General features: G+C 38.8%; 1 protein-coding gene across 6 annotated transcripts in view; it reads left to right on the top strand.

Moving 5' to 3' along the window:
- Positions 1-14,940, top strand: part of RAPGEF2 (Rap guanine nucleotide exchange factor 2) — a 170,239-nt gene that overhangs the window by 105,626 nt on the left and 49,673 nt on the right. Inside the window, exon 1 of one of the 6 annotated variants that reach the window (XM_088661068.1) lies at positions 256-324. The exons of 4 other annotated variants lie outside the window; for them this stretch is intronic. In XM_088661068.1, the coding sequence (XP_088517194.1) occupies positions 271-324 (54 nt within the window). In that variant the 5' untranslated portion in view covers positions 256-270. Of the gene's footprint in view, positions 1-255; positions 325-627; positions 1,185-14,940 lie in introns of those variants that run through there. One more of the 6 variants, XM_060278676.2, reaches the window with a different exon arrangement.

Raw genomic sequence — 14,940 nt, 5'->3', positions numbered from 1 at the left:
GTACCTTAATGAGTGAAATAGTTAAGCAGCCGAGGGGGCAAGCCGCAAGGAATGTGTCTTCCATTTGAGTTGAATATTTCGATGTATAGGGGGAGAGGGAGGGAGGCAGAGAGAGATCCACTTACATCATTAGAACTGCATTGAGTGTGCCTGTGTGCCGGTTAAGAGACAGACTACAGTGTCTTTGCTTTCTGCAGGAAGCAGCAATGCCGTTTGTATCCTAAGAGGAATTTTTTATTTAGAAAAGGAAGCGTTCTTTCTACCCAGGAAATGGCTTTCCTTGTGCGTTGCTATGCCAACTGCCTGCAGCCATGGTCTTCCAAAGTAAGCACAATAACGTAATTATATTGGCGTATTACATTCAGACTCATGATTCTCTAGGTTTTTCTCTGTGTATGTGCCTTTGGTGTTTTTGTTTTTTCCCCTTAGTGACTCTTGATGGTAGGCATAGTTTCCTTGAATGTGAGGGACAGGCATCATTAAATTAAATGTCCATCAATGTCATGCCGCTTGGATTAATTGTGTGAACTTGGTTAGTTGAGTGGAACAGAGATCACTGGTCACCCTGTCAGCATCATTAGCAGCCAGAGGGGAGGTCCCTATTCACATGCTCTGCCCTGATTTTTTATTTTTTTTAATGGGGTGAGGGGCTCTCTATTACTGTGATTGCAAATTAAACAGGAGTATTAACAATGCTTGGCTGAATGCAGGAAGCTGGTTCCCGCACCCTTACTAATATAATACTGTATTAAGCTTTTTTGAGGGAGTCTGTGTGCAGTCAGCCATTTTAGCTTTTCTCCCCCCCCCTCTTTTTCCTCCCTTTCGCTCTCAGGGAATGCTCTCGTTCTTGTAGAAGAATGCTGGATATGTATGGTGTTACCAGGCACTTTACATCCTTGCACGCTTAAGACTTCGAGTGTTATAAAAATGGAGACAATTGCTGCTGTTTGGATTGCTTTTCTGCACTACAAGTGTGAGAGATTTTGTGAACGGCACTTTGAGCTCTTGGCTTGGTTTTTCCCTTGGTTTTTGTTTGTTTAGTTTAATGCAGTAGAGGATGATTTGCTATCCATGAGAAATTGGTACATGATGTGTAAATTCAGTTCAGCATATGTTTGTTCATTATGAAACCTCTTGCAATCCCAGCTAACCATGGAGTTATGGGCCAGCAGGAGAAACACTCCGTAAGTATAGCAAATTCTGCTTATTTTGGGAACAGGCTTTCGTTCAATTTCATTTTAAATTGTAACTGCTCGTGTACATGCTCATTTTACTTTGATTGTGGATATAATGGGGCTGTTAAATTGTAGTAGAAAAACAGATGCCTGCTGTGGTGTCAGTTGTGATTTAATACTTAGGTATTTCATGTTTTAAAATATGGAAGTTGCTTGCTTCTAAATAGAGAACTCTGAAATATTATACTTTCTATAGAGTATGCTTCAGCTAACTTCTGACTTGAAAAGAAATACAAAGTTAAGATTTCTTGAAGGCGTATAGTGATGTCGAATACTTCTGTAACCAATATTGTCCTGTATTTGCATGAAAGGTCTGTGTAATTTTGGTCTGGCATACCATGACCAACTTAAAAACCAGTAATGTTTAATGAAAATGGGAACAATTTAAAAGGAGCAAGCAATAAATGCTAGCCCTTTTAATTAATCCCATGAGCCAACTACACCTCTGTCATGCTGTAATCCCATAAGAAGGTACTGTTCCTTGTTTGTGAAAATAGCATTCATAGGCAGAATAGAAAATCTTTAGAAGTGTGGGCCTTGAATGCCAAAGATTTCAGGCCACGATCTAGAGAGCTGTTAGGTGTACCCAGCTGGGCATCTGTCTTTTTTGTTTTTTATTTGAATGGCAGATTCCCCCCTTTCCCTGCCCCACCCCCAATGCCGCATTGATCAAACTGCTTTGGAAATTCCCCCGAGTTTCTAAAGCAGTTTGCCATGATGTGCAGGAGGCTGCTGCTTGAGAAATAGAGGTCAAAAACCCCTTTGGGTGGTGCCAGTCTTCTTGCATGGCTGTCTGAATTGTGGCCTAAATTTGTTTTTTAAGTCTTACACAACCATTAAAAATGTTAAACTGTATACTAATTCCTCAGGCATCACTATTACATAAATATTTATGGTTTACCAGTGAATTCTGTTTAATTTTTGTTGTTGTTGAGAAGTGTGCAAGTGTGGATTTTGCATATTATTATTATTATTATTATTATTATTATTATTAACAACGTCCACTCTATCAACCCAGGGTGGGTTGCAACAATTAAAACACCATGTTAAAAAGAGCTTAAAACAACTTGCAATCACAAAAATAAAGTGGGCCCTAAAAATATACATCTCAGGCCCGGGTACCAAGGTGTGCAGACATGCTTCACACTTCAAACTACTTGCTTTTTCTTAATCCCCATGAAGTCACACTGGGACTTATATGAAGCAAGAAGTTTTTGACACATGTGAGAATTTGCATACCGTAAGTGTGCACGAAAGTTTCATACATGTGAGAAGGAGATATACGTGAACATTAAAATTTGTGTGTGTGCATACAATATAATATTTAGGTCATGAATCAGGTGGTTGTTAACATTACAAAAGTAATATCTCCTCCTTTGGAGGTCTTTAAGCAGAGGCTTGACAGGCATATGTCAAGAATGGCTTGATGGTGTTTCCTGCTTGGCAGGGGGTTGGACTGGATGGCCCTTGTGGTCTCTTCCAACTCTATGATTCTATGATTCTAATATACAGTGACCTCAGAAGTGCAAAAAACAACAACAACAAACATTTAGAATAATTCAAGATCTTAGGTACCGGTAATCATTCTCTGTCCTGAGTTGTCGTAAGACCATTCCACCCCAAACACAGCATATTAGTGTAGGGTGAAAAGCTTAATGAGTGGCATTCATTTGGTGCCCTTGCACTCAGAGAAGGACTTTTAATTCAATTGATTCCTCCATTAATGGAAGAAGAGGAGAGGGGCTTTTTTGCCAGTATCTCATGCATCCCCCAGCTTCAGGGAGTCGAGGAACATTCCATAGCAAGGTATAAAGTGGTATGGAGGTCCATAAAGGGAATAGCAAATTGGTGCAGATCACTTCACCTGCGTTTCAGTAAGCGGAGGTGCCCACTGGATCAAAAGCTTTTGCACGAGTGCATGGGCACCACTTGGATTCCACCTAATGAAATTATAGAGTCCTTGGTATACTGGTGGAGGTGAGCTGGAGAAATGTCATGCTCTGGATTCTATCTGTGAAGTCAAATTTCAAGAACATGGCACCCTTGTTTTGGAACTTCTTCATGAATAAGCAGTTGCTAGATTCTAACTCTATTATTTTAGAAGTGTGAAAACATTTTTTTATTTAGACACACATGTGTGTGATAATTGCTGCTGGTTCTGTTCAAGCAGCTGTTTAACTTCCATTTTCTGAGTTGTATTGTTTTTAATGTGTTTAATAAACTGTTCTCTGTTCCATGGCATTATCTACTGTTGTCAGCCATCAGCTTCTTGAAAACGGAAAGAGATTGGAAATAAATACTATAAGTGGACATTAGTAGAAGCCAGCTGAGGAGCATTGATTCACCCTGCCCTCGTGTAAATTGGTTGCTGCAGGTTCATATTTTGAGGGGGAGAACCAATAAGTGGAGAACAGCTGTGGTTTGGAATGAGATAAAGCACACGATTAGGTCCAGGTGTAACACTAAGCCAAACCATGGTTTGGCTCCCAGGAGCATGGTACCAGCAAGACTAGGGAAGGACTGAGGCTGCATTGATTTTCTAAATATATACTAGCACAATTTCTCATTCAAACAGACATGGTTGAACAGGGACAGTTATGTATATAGATATATACATATATATATCATATCTATCTATCTCTATCTAAACTAAGTTTTAATCAGAGTAGTCTCGTTGAAATAAATGACCATGGGTAGGCTAGATCCTATAAATTCAATAAGCCTACTCTGCGTAAAACCTAGTTTAATGCCACCAAGGTGTTTATTGTCTGAATCTATATTAATAGCCATGCAACTTATTGAGCTGGAATTAGCAATACTACTATTTCCTGATTTTCTAAATGCTCTATTTCATTTTCCAGAATATTTGTAAATTGCTACTCTAGGTTGGGAATTTAGACTCTAGCCTTGTCAGATTTTTGGAATCTCCATAGAGTCTGTGTCATGTATGCCCAAATACACTCAGCTTAATTTTCCAAATTAGCAAACCAGTAAACTATTCTGCAATTATTTGTATGTATCTCCTTAACCTTATCCCAGTTGGCTAGTGGATGGCTCAGGTCCTACAATCCTGTAAGCATGTTTGCAGTTGTTAGTGGTCTTCTCCCTGGTTAGTAGTAACAACCTTTAAGTTAGTTAGTTGCTAAATAATTTGTTTTTTGGAGGGGAGGGGTAAGAACTTCTTTAAGGGAAACTAGTAAAACACCCTTAAATTGTCTACGAGCACTGAATTAACACATTCCCCCTTCCATTATTTGTGACATACATGACACTCATTCAAATAAGAGTTTTGTCCTATAGTAGTTTGGAAGGTAATATGGATATTAAGCTGCTCTCAGGCACCCAAATATTAGTGGCAGTACTTTTGCCGTGTAAAAGCAGCATGCTCATGGGCCTTTCCTGCAGGTGTTTGGAAGCAAAGAGAAAGAGAGAAGCTTGGTGACACAGCTCTTTGGAGTTTTTTGTTTGTTTAGCAAATTGTTTAGCTCTGTTTTGAACAGAGGTGGAGAATCTTTTTCATTCTGAGGGCCACATTCTCTTCTGGACAAACCTCATGCCAGAGAAGGGTAAAGACTTAGGCAACACTGGGCAGAGCAATACATGCAAATTTTACCATTGTACAGTAGGCACACACACACACACACACACACACACACACACACACACACACACACACTCTATCCAGAGAAGTAACAGCTTTTATCAGAGTTCAAGGACACATTCCTTTCAGGGAGAAATGCACAAGGAGGACATGAAGCAGGGCTGTGGAGAGAGTTTGGCCCTTGGGCCATAGGTTCCCCACCCTGATTTAAAACAAACTGGCCAAGTTAAACTGTCTCAAAGCAACTTTGCAATGGTTGTGCCACTTGGTTTATTCATAATGCCAACAGAAAAAAGAGATGGGTGGCACCTAAGGGACAAGAAGCGTCCCATCCCACCAAATAGGAATCTCTGAAGACCAGGAACAATGCTGGAAGCAAAATAATATAGTATTCCCTATCATTTCAGCATGTCAGCCTCTTCAGGAACCAGCAGATCTTATTCCACATTGCAGTTCATTTAGAATGCATTGTTTTATGCATGTTGTGCCAGGGGTGATGAGCTGGAATGCATTGGACATAGTATACTGTAAAATAAAATTATTTTACCTTCCGCAACATTTTGAGGTTTCTCCCTTTTTAGCCTTACATAATGCTTCTTTGGTTTATGTACTAATGCTCATGCAAGTTTGCATAAGTAAATTTGCATTATATTGGCTTGGGAATACAACACCAAGGTATTGTATGTTAGTGAGCTGAAGTAATCTGCAATGATGTAAAATGTTGGTGGGGTTTTTAGGCATGCAAAATTGTGAACATGTGCATTTACATGGCAGAGGGGATGGGACTCCCCCCCCCCCCCGGAAGAACAAATACTGGCCAGAGTTCAGGCCAGAGTGAAGTGACTGTCTCTTTTTTTTTTAAATAAATTTTTATTCAATTTCCAATTTATCCAATTAAAATAATAAAAAAAACATTCTTTTATACACAACATTATAAATTTTCATCTAACATTTTGCTCTGCCGAGCTACGACTTCCCCCCCTCCCTTCATGCGGGTTTCTTGTTTACTACATTTTTGCAGTTCCTTTTTAACTGTTTGGTCAATTCGTAGGATTTATTTCAATCCTGCAAGTGTTTTTAAAGATCTACAATTTTTCTCCATATAATCCACATATTTACTCCAGTCTTTTTGAAACCTTGTCTCCCCCTGGTCGCGGATCTTGCAAGTCATCCTTGCGAGTTCAGCATAGTCCATCATTTTAATCTGCCACTCCTCAATCGTTGGAATTTCTTGTAATTTCCATTTTTGGGCTAACAAAGTCCTAGCCGCGGTTGTCGCATACATAAACAATACTTGATCTTCTTTTCTAATCTCTCCTCCCATTATTCCTAGTAAAAATGCTTCAGGTTTTTTTGGGAAAGTATATCTAAACATCTTTTTCAGCTCATTATATAACATCTCCCAAAATCTTTTTACCTTATCGCATGTCCACCACATATGATAAAATTCACCATCTCTCTCTTTACATTTCCAGCAAGTTTTGTCACTCATTCTATACATTTTGGCTAATTTAACTGGTGTTAAATACCATCTATACATCATCTTATACACATTTTCTTTCAAAGCAGTACATGCTGTAAATCTCAACGTTTGAGTCCATAATTTCAACCACGCGTCATAATCAATATTGTGCCCAAAATCTTTTGCCCACTTGATCATCACTTCTTTTGTCAACTCATCCTTCGTATACCATTCTAATAACAAATTGTACATTTTTGACAGAAGCTTTGTTTTGCCTTCTAGCACTTCTATTTGGAATTTGGACCTTTTGTCCTCAAAACCTATTTTCCTGTCTTCCCTAAGAACATCATTTATTTGATGGTATTGTATCCATCCTGTTAAAACTCCTTTAATTTCTTCATAGGGTTTAAGTCTCCATCCTTTATCAGTTCTTATCAAAATTTCCTCATAAGTGGCCCACCTCCCCTCCATATTTACTTTCTTCACTGTTAATACCTCTGCTGGTGAAACCCACCATGGTTTTTTGGTCTCTAACAGCATTTTATTTCTTTCCCACACCTCGTACAGAGATCTTCTTATCACATGATTGGTAAACCCAGTATGAGACTTCTTTTTGTCATAACATAAATATGCATGCCACCCAAATCTATTATTAAAACCTTCCAAATCTAGCAGGTCAGTATTCTTCAACGTTATCCACTCTTTAATCCAACACATACAAGACGCTTCATAATAAAGTCTTAAATCTGGCAGGGAGAAACCACCTCTTTCTTTTCTGTCTACCAAGATTTTATGTTTTATTCTAGGTTTTTTCCCCTGCCAGAGAAATCTTGACAAAATCTTTTGCCATTCTTGAAATTGTCTTGTACCCTTCACCACAGGTATAGTTTGAAATAAGAATAACATTTTAGGTAGGATATTCATCTTAATTGCTGCTATTCTTCCTAAGAATGACATGTTCATATTAGTCCACCTTTCCAGGTCTTTCTTTATTTCTCTCCATACTGGTTCATAATTGTCACTATATAAGTTAATGTTCTTTGCTGTCATCCATATTCCAAGGTATTTTACTTTTTTTGCCACATCAAAACCATATTTTAGATGTAGCTCTTGCTTTTCCTCTTTCGTTATATTCATTGCCATCACCTTTGTTTTCTGTCTATTTAATTTAAATCCTGCTAATTGTCCAAATTTCTCAATTTCTTCTATAGCCGCTGCAACACTTTCATTAGGATTTTCTAGTGTTAAAACCAAATCATCCGCGAAGGCTTTCACTTTAAATTGCTTTGCACCTACTTTAATTCCTCTAATAGTTGAAAGATCTCTTAATCTATTCAATAGTACTTCCAGGACCATGATGAATAATAAAGGGGATAAGGGACACCCCTGTCTAGTTCCTTTTGTGATGTCAAAATATTCCGTTAATGTGTTATTAATTATCAATCTTGCTTTTTGTTCTGAATATATTGCCTCAATCCCATTCAAAAAAGAATCTTTGCCAACCATCGATTCCAGATTTTTCTTCATAAACTGCCAAGATATATTGTCAAATGCTTTCTCTGCATCCACAAACATTAATACTGCTGGCTTATCTATCTTGGTTTCCAGATATTCTATTACATCTATTATATGTCTGACGTTGTCCTTTAACTGTCTACCAGGAAGAAAACCAGCTTGATCCTTATGTATCATTTCATTCAAAACTTCTTTCAATCTCTTGGACATAATGTCTGCAAAAAGCTTATAATCGTTGTTCAATAAAGAAATTGGTCTATAATTTCTGACTTCTAAGCCATCCGCTCCTGGTTTTGGAATCAATGTAATATACGCTTCCTTCCATGTATTTGGGATCTTTCCTCCTGCAAGAATATCATTCATCACTTCTTCTAAAATCGGTATCAACTGTCCGTTTAAAACTTTATAATATTTTGCTGATAATCCATCTGGTCCTGGGGCTTTTCCTACTTTCATTCTCGTTATTGCCTGATGTACTTCTTGCCTTGTTATCCTATTATTAAGTTTCTTTCTTTCCTCTTCTGAGATTTGTTTCAGTCCATGTTTGCTTAAATAATCACTGATCTTCTTCTCCTCTTCTTTCTTTTTACAATACAACTCTTTGTAAAACTTTTGAAAGGCTTTCTTTATTTCCTTTGGCTCCTCAGTCACTTTTCCTTCCATATTTATCTTCACTATCATATTTTGATTTTGACGTTTCCTTAATTGCCATGCCAATAATTTTCCTGTTTTGTTCGCTGATTCAAAATTTTTTTGTCTCATCTGCTTTATTTTCCATTCTATCTCCTGACTGATCAACATAGAGAATTGTGTCTGTAACATCTTTATGTTATGTTTGATTTGTTGATTCTCTGGTTTATCTATCAGGTTTTTCTCATTTTCCATGAGACACTTCAGGATTTCCTCCTTCTTCTTTTCTTTCTTTCGTTTCAGGAAACTATTTTGCTGTATTAGAAAGCCTCTCATTACTGCTTTACTTGCGTCCCATACCATATCAAGTCCAGTGTCTTTATGTAGATTCCAATGAAAATAATCTTTCAGGATATTCTTAGCTTTTACTACCACCTCTTTATCTTCGAAAAGCTCCTCATTCATTCGTGAAGTGACTGTCTCAGATGGCAGGTGATAGGAGGCAGAGAGAAGCAATGCAAGTTGAAGGACAGAGCAATGTGTGCCTCACAGTCTTCCTGCAATTCCCTAAGTGAGTCTGTTGCCTTCAGGTGCACTGTCCTGTTGCCAGTGTTGATGTCAGTCGGACAGTGCACCTGAAGGCAACAGACTCACTTAGGGAATTGCAGGAAGACTGTTAGCCAACCCATTTACTCATCTCTTCTGTGCCCCCGCTGCCAAAATACACTCTCACATACTTCTAATTTATTGATTGGCAGTGAGAAAGGAATGCTATCTCTTCCCATTGGCCACTATGCTTTTTGTCTTGGAGCTTGCAGAGTATTAGGTGAACAGAAAGCATGGAGAGAGGGACAGACCTAATTCCCCTTCCATGTACTGCTGCTACCACTGGATCTTGGGGGTGAGGGGCAGACAGGAAGGATGTCTTGGTAGCAAGGTGGGTAGGTGGTGCACAAACTTACATGGTTTTTTTTTTTTGTAGCACAGATTGTAATTGAACTGGAAAAGAATATGTGGGCTTAAAGAACTATCATCTCTTTCTGAGCCCAAACATGGAGAAGTTCTTTGGGATTTCTACTCTTAACATCATTCCTTATAAATGGTGGGTCTTCAGACCTCCTCATACATTGTGTTTGAACTCTGGTGTGCTTCCAAACTAGTTTGTTGTAGGTAGGGTGAGGTATCTGTTTAGGAAGTCAAAAGCTTCATTGACCCAGCTTAGTCACAGTGTCCTCAGTTGTGGCCAAAACGGCTAAATAGATTTATGCAGCATTGATGCAACTGTGGGGTCATTCTGGGTGACTATAGGCTCTCTGCTCTTCAGGTTAGGTTTCCACAGGATGGCTGCTTCTTTCAGATTCAGCTGCTGTTGAGTGGAGTTTCATGGGGGAATGGGAGCCTTCTCTTAGCTTACTCATTTAGTTCACAGCCACACTAGCAAGTTCAGGGGCACCTATGATCCAAACTACTTTCAGCATATAATTTTATTGTAGTCGTCTGCATACATTTATGGCTAGCACATTAAAGATGACCCAGAAGCTTTGATTAGTTCAGAGCTCAGCTGGTTTAATTCTTATGGGTACAGACAAAGAATTTAATACTCCATCCACATTGAGTTGTCAATGACTCAGTTGACTGAGCTAGTCAAGAGATCTCACAATAAAACTTATGCATCTATTAACATGCAAATAAGGTCCAATAGGTGTATTGTGTGTATGGAAAGTAAGGTCACATTGATTTAGGTAAGATATTACCTCATGTCTTCATTTCTCTCGACAGGAATTTCAGATCCTGTAATACTCTTATTTGTATCAGAGAGAAGCGAAATGTAATGTGCAGACAATCTTCAAAGATACAAAATGGTTACTGGATCAATCAGCTCTTTCTGGAGACCTCTATAAAAGTTACAAAACAGCAAGACGTGGATGAATGTTTCTATTTCTTCTGAGGCAGAAAGACATCACTTATAAGAGTAGGGTGTTACCCTAAATCTCCTCTCCATAAGAGCTGAAGGTATCACACTGAAACATGCAGGATAGGAATGTCCTGCTGTATTTTGTTATGCTTAAGTTCTGTGGATATTTTGTCTGAGAATTAACAGACGTATTGGAAATGCCAAATACCAAAGCTGAACAAGTCGCCTTGACTACATAGCTGCCAAGTTATCCCTTTTTTAAAAGGATTTTCCCTTATGCTGAATAGGCTTCCTCGCGAGAAAAGGGAAAACTTGGCAGCTATGCTTGACTATCAAAAGTAGGTTTTGGAAGCCTATTTATTTAATAAAAGATCTAGCCTAAAGCTGTGACAGAGAAACCGCAACTTCATCTATGTACTTGCAAACTGGTCTACATGAACCAAAGATAGGTAGCTGTGTGAGATAATAGGGGGACATTAGCACTGAATTTTTGACTCTATAGCAGGGTAAGAAACCTCTGGCTTGTGGGCCTACATGGGTCTGCTAGGTCTTCCCATTTAGCCTATGAAGACACTTCAGCCCAAGACACAACTACCTGCCCTGCATCTGATGTTAAATATGGCATCAGATTGTGGTGCATGTAAATAGCTGGTTCATCTGAAGGCAACCCTGTTCAGGGAAGTTTTTAGTGTTTGGTGTTGTATTTTTTTTACTGGTTTTTTTGTTGGGAGCTGCCCAGAGTGACTGGGGCAGCCCAGTTAGATGGGCGACATGTAAGTAAGTAAATATTATCATTATCATTATTTATTATTTTATTTATTAGAAAGTGTTTGCGTGCAACACCAATCAGCAAAATAGCTTTGTGCAGAGTGCTGTGCACAGTGGTTTGCATGACTTGCTGGTACAATCATCTGTGTTGGATCTTGTGAGTGTTTTGCAAGGGGGTTCACAAGCCCCAGCAATCAGTTGATCATTGGCGTCCATGTGGGAAAAAAGAGTTACCCAACATCATTGTGATAGCCTGGGACTGACAGATGGGAAGTCCCCATTCACCTTTGCAACTTCGTCCCTGAAGGGTGGGGGAAATAATGATCTGATCTTCTAGTCTGATCTAATCTCTGCCTCCTCTCTTCACTCTAGAATTCAAATCTCTAAGCTCAGGACTGCTGCTGCTGATACATAGCTGGAGACACCAAACATAGCCCTGAAGAGCCTTGAACAAACTTTTTTAACACTTGAATTAAAAATCAAAATCTGAACACCATATAAGAGTTGGGCTAGCAATTTGGCCGTTAAAACATGTCATGCTGAAGAAATATAACACATCCCTGTAGTGCACAAAAAATGCTGAATCGCAACCATGCGTTATGTCATTGGTACTCTATTTACTTCTGAACCCAACTTAAGATGCTATATTTACCTTTAAAAGTCTTAACTGGTTTGGGCTAAATACTTGAACGAACATCTCTTCCCATACCAGTAAATTCATATCTTAATTTTAGATTACCTTTGCCTGTTTAGGTTTTAATTGTTGTTGCTGTTGTTGCATTATTGTCCTTTATATTTATTTGTTGGTTTACAATTACACCTACCGTATATGTTTCTGAATTAGCTTTTATTTGCTCTTTTCTACACTATCCTGAATCTCTTGAAGGGTGGTTTTAAATAAATAGATACATGGAAATCAATGTTCTTGCCGTTTTCCTTGGCAGATGATGTTAGCCAGACAATGCTGTTCTGCTAGACATATACTAAAAAAACATGCAATGCAATGCATTAATGAACAGATTTGTGTTCCTCCTACTTTTACTACTACAGGAAAGTAGGAAACTCACTGTAGATGTAGGGAAAATATTTGGTGAGATAGTATTTGTAAACTAAAACCAATTTGCCTAGTTTTTACTTAACTTCTGCCAGAATTGATAATCTTAAAAACATGCCTATATTCACAGCTCCTTTTCAAATAGCCAATGGTAATGCTAAGGCACCATCCATCTCAAATTAGGGACACTGACAAATTAGGGACACTGACAAATTAGATACCTTCCGTGCACCACTTGGGTAGTTTGCAGACAGAGGGAAACAATACTCATATCTCTGTACAATTACCCTGCAGATTTTACTCAGAACCCAACTAAGTACATAACCATCAGCTACAGCAATTTTCAGCAAACAGTAGAGCAGCCATGATGGATCAAAATGGATGAAAGAAAATAAGCTTTGCAACATTTCAACATGCTTTTGCTGATTGGGAACTTTTGCTGATTCTCAGTAGCCATGTGAGCAGTGCTCGAAACTCCCATTGTTCTAGGCGCATCTTGCAACAGGGAATTTCATTAGTGTGAGCAGTTTCTGAGCTCTGGGTGCAGTTCTGCGCTTAAGATTTCAGATTAAAATTGCAGAGTAGAAGGAAAGGAGGACCTTTTTCTGCCTCCCCACTTCCAGCTACTCTCTGAAGACTGGAGAAGGTACCCTTAAGAATATTGGGGGTGGGCAGGTGAAGGCCTAGACCATGTGAAAAATTAATATTTTAGCTACAGTTCATTCATTTTCAGCTTTGTATTCTTGTTATAAAAAAGTGTGCCTAGATATTCCATTGTTGCGCCGATAACCTAGGTTTAAGGTGCCATTTAGCTTTTAGCTTTCATATCTCAGTTTCTAACACTGCACGTGAGATGTTAGCATCTCGGATGATGATAAATTTAAAAACAGCATCATACTTTTACAAAGAAACATTCTCCCCAACTCCCTCCACTTGCTGTCTGTTCAACTTTGCTTCATGTGTTTTCACTCAGCTGAAACCCACAGGATCCTGGCTCACAGCCATGGATGGGTAACTGAACTTTATTCCAAAATGCTAATATGTGAGAAATTCTGTTTCACAATTAGATGGGCTGGAATAAGTCAAAAGGAGGCCAAATCATCAATTAAGAAAGGAAACAAACTCTGATGGATTGCTTTGTTAAAGCTATTTTATTGTTTTTCTTATACAATTCTTAGTATATTTTATTTTTGCAGTACTACATTGTTTTTATGTTCCTATGCTGTGATTCAAAGTTCATTATCTTCCATATGAAGATAATAATATGCTTTGAAAGAAGCATTGGGCACAAATAAGCTGACTGATTCATTTTAGGTCTAGTCTTGAGTCTGTGGTCTTTATTACTGGTTATGTTTAATCCCAATTGAACTGAGTTTCTAATGAGCAAATTTTGACCCCTGGTTAAAGGACCCAATTAACTTTGGTGTGTTGGCCAAGAATTGGCTGATAAACACTAGTGTTTATGGGATCTCCAGATTAACAACAGATGGCCATCAGGGGTACTGTAGCTTTCAACTTGGTAGGATCCAAGTGACCTGTGGAGCCAGTAATGTATTTTACCTGTTCACACAGACTGAGGCTGGGCTGCAATACCGTGCTTGGATGCCCTGCCTGTAGTGCAAGAATTAAAAGAGACTAGAGAGGCCCTTTCCTATTTCCATCTACCATCAGATTGTTGCAGTCTAAATTTAGAAACTTTTTAATGATAAGAAATACAGGTATGTTTTGAATTTAAAACGCAGAGCTATTTATTGATAAATAAATTTATTTCAAAGTGAGATTTACAAAATAGGTAAGTTTTTTGCAGATAAAGTCGCTCAGATTCGGAGGGAGGTAGACTCCACCGTGGGAGCAGGACCGGGGCGGGAGAGTGCTGGAGCCCTGTCTAGTCATGTTTCATGGGATCAATTTCAATCTGTTACCTCTGAGGATGTAGACAGGCTGCTTGGACGAGTGAAACCAACCACCTGTCTCCTTGACCCTTGCCCATCCTGGCTAATAAAAGCTAGCCGGGAAGGGCTGGGCGATGGGCTCCGTGGGGTGGTAAATGCTTCCCTCTATGAGGGAGCATTCCCAGCCCCGCTGAAAGAGGCGGTCATTAAACCGCTTCTTAAAAAACCATCTTCTAGATGCGGCTAATATGGCCAACTATCGCCCAGTCTCAAATCTTCCATTCTTGGGCAAGGTGATTGAGCGAGTGGTTGCGCCTGCCCTGTGGAACGCCCTCCCAACAGATGTCAAAGAGGAAAACAACTACCAGACTTTTAGAAGACATCTGAAGGCAGCCCTGTTCAGGGAGGCTTTTAATGTTTAATAGATTATTGTGTTTTATTTTTCTGTTGGAAGCTGCCCAGAGTTATTGTATTACAGGAAAAGTTTTGGTCCCTGCTATCTTATTTCACATAGGGCACCAACAATTGATACTAATGCAGTTGTTGTAATACTTTGTATTTGAAATCATTTTTTATTCTAATACATACCTCTTTTTTGAGACTAAATCACCATCTAGATTTGTTCTCTTAAGTTGCCTATTTCCAGATATATTATGAATCTTGAATGTGTGTGTGTGTGTGCGCACACACACACACACACCTGACTTGTGACTTAGTTTTTCCTTGACCCATGAAGTTGTTGTTGGAAATTACCCTTATTTCTGTAATATATGAACAAAAACTATGAAATAATGCTTATTATGTAAATGAACAGTTTAGTTGGTGTGTCCACTGATCTTTATAGGTAGCATATTTCCCCACAGTTTGT

The sequence above is a fragment of the Zootoca vivipara genome, chromosome Z1, assembly GCF_965207765.1.
Source record: "Zootoca vivipara chromosome Z1, rZooViv2.hap1.1, whole genome shotgun sequence".
Lineage (NCBI taxonomy): Eukaryota > Metazoa > Chordata > Lepidosauria > Squamata > Lacertidae > Zootoca > Zootoca vivipara.
The sequence above is the reverse complement of the archived record's forward strand: the minus strand, read 5'-3'. Positions and strand labels throughout refer to the sequence as shown.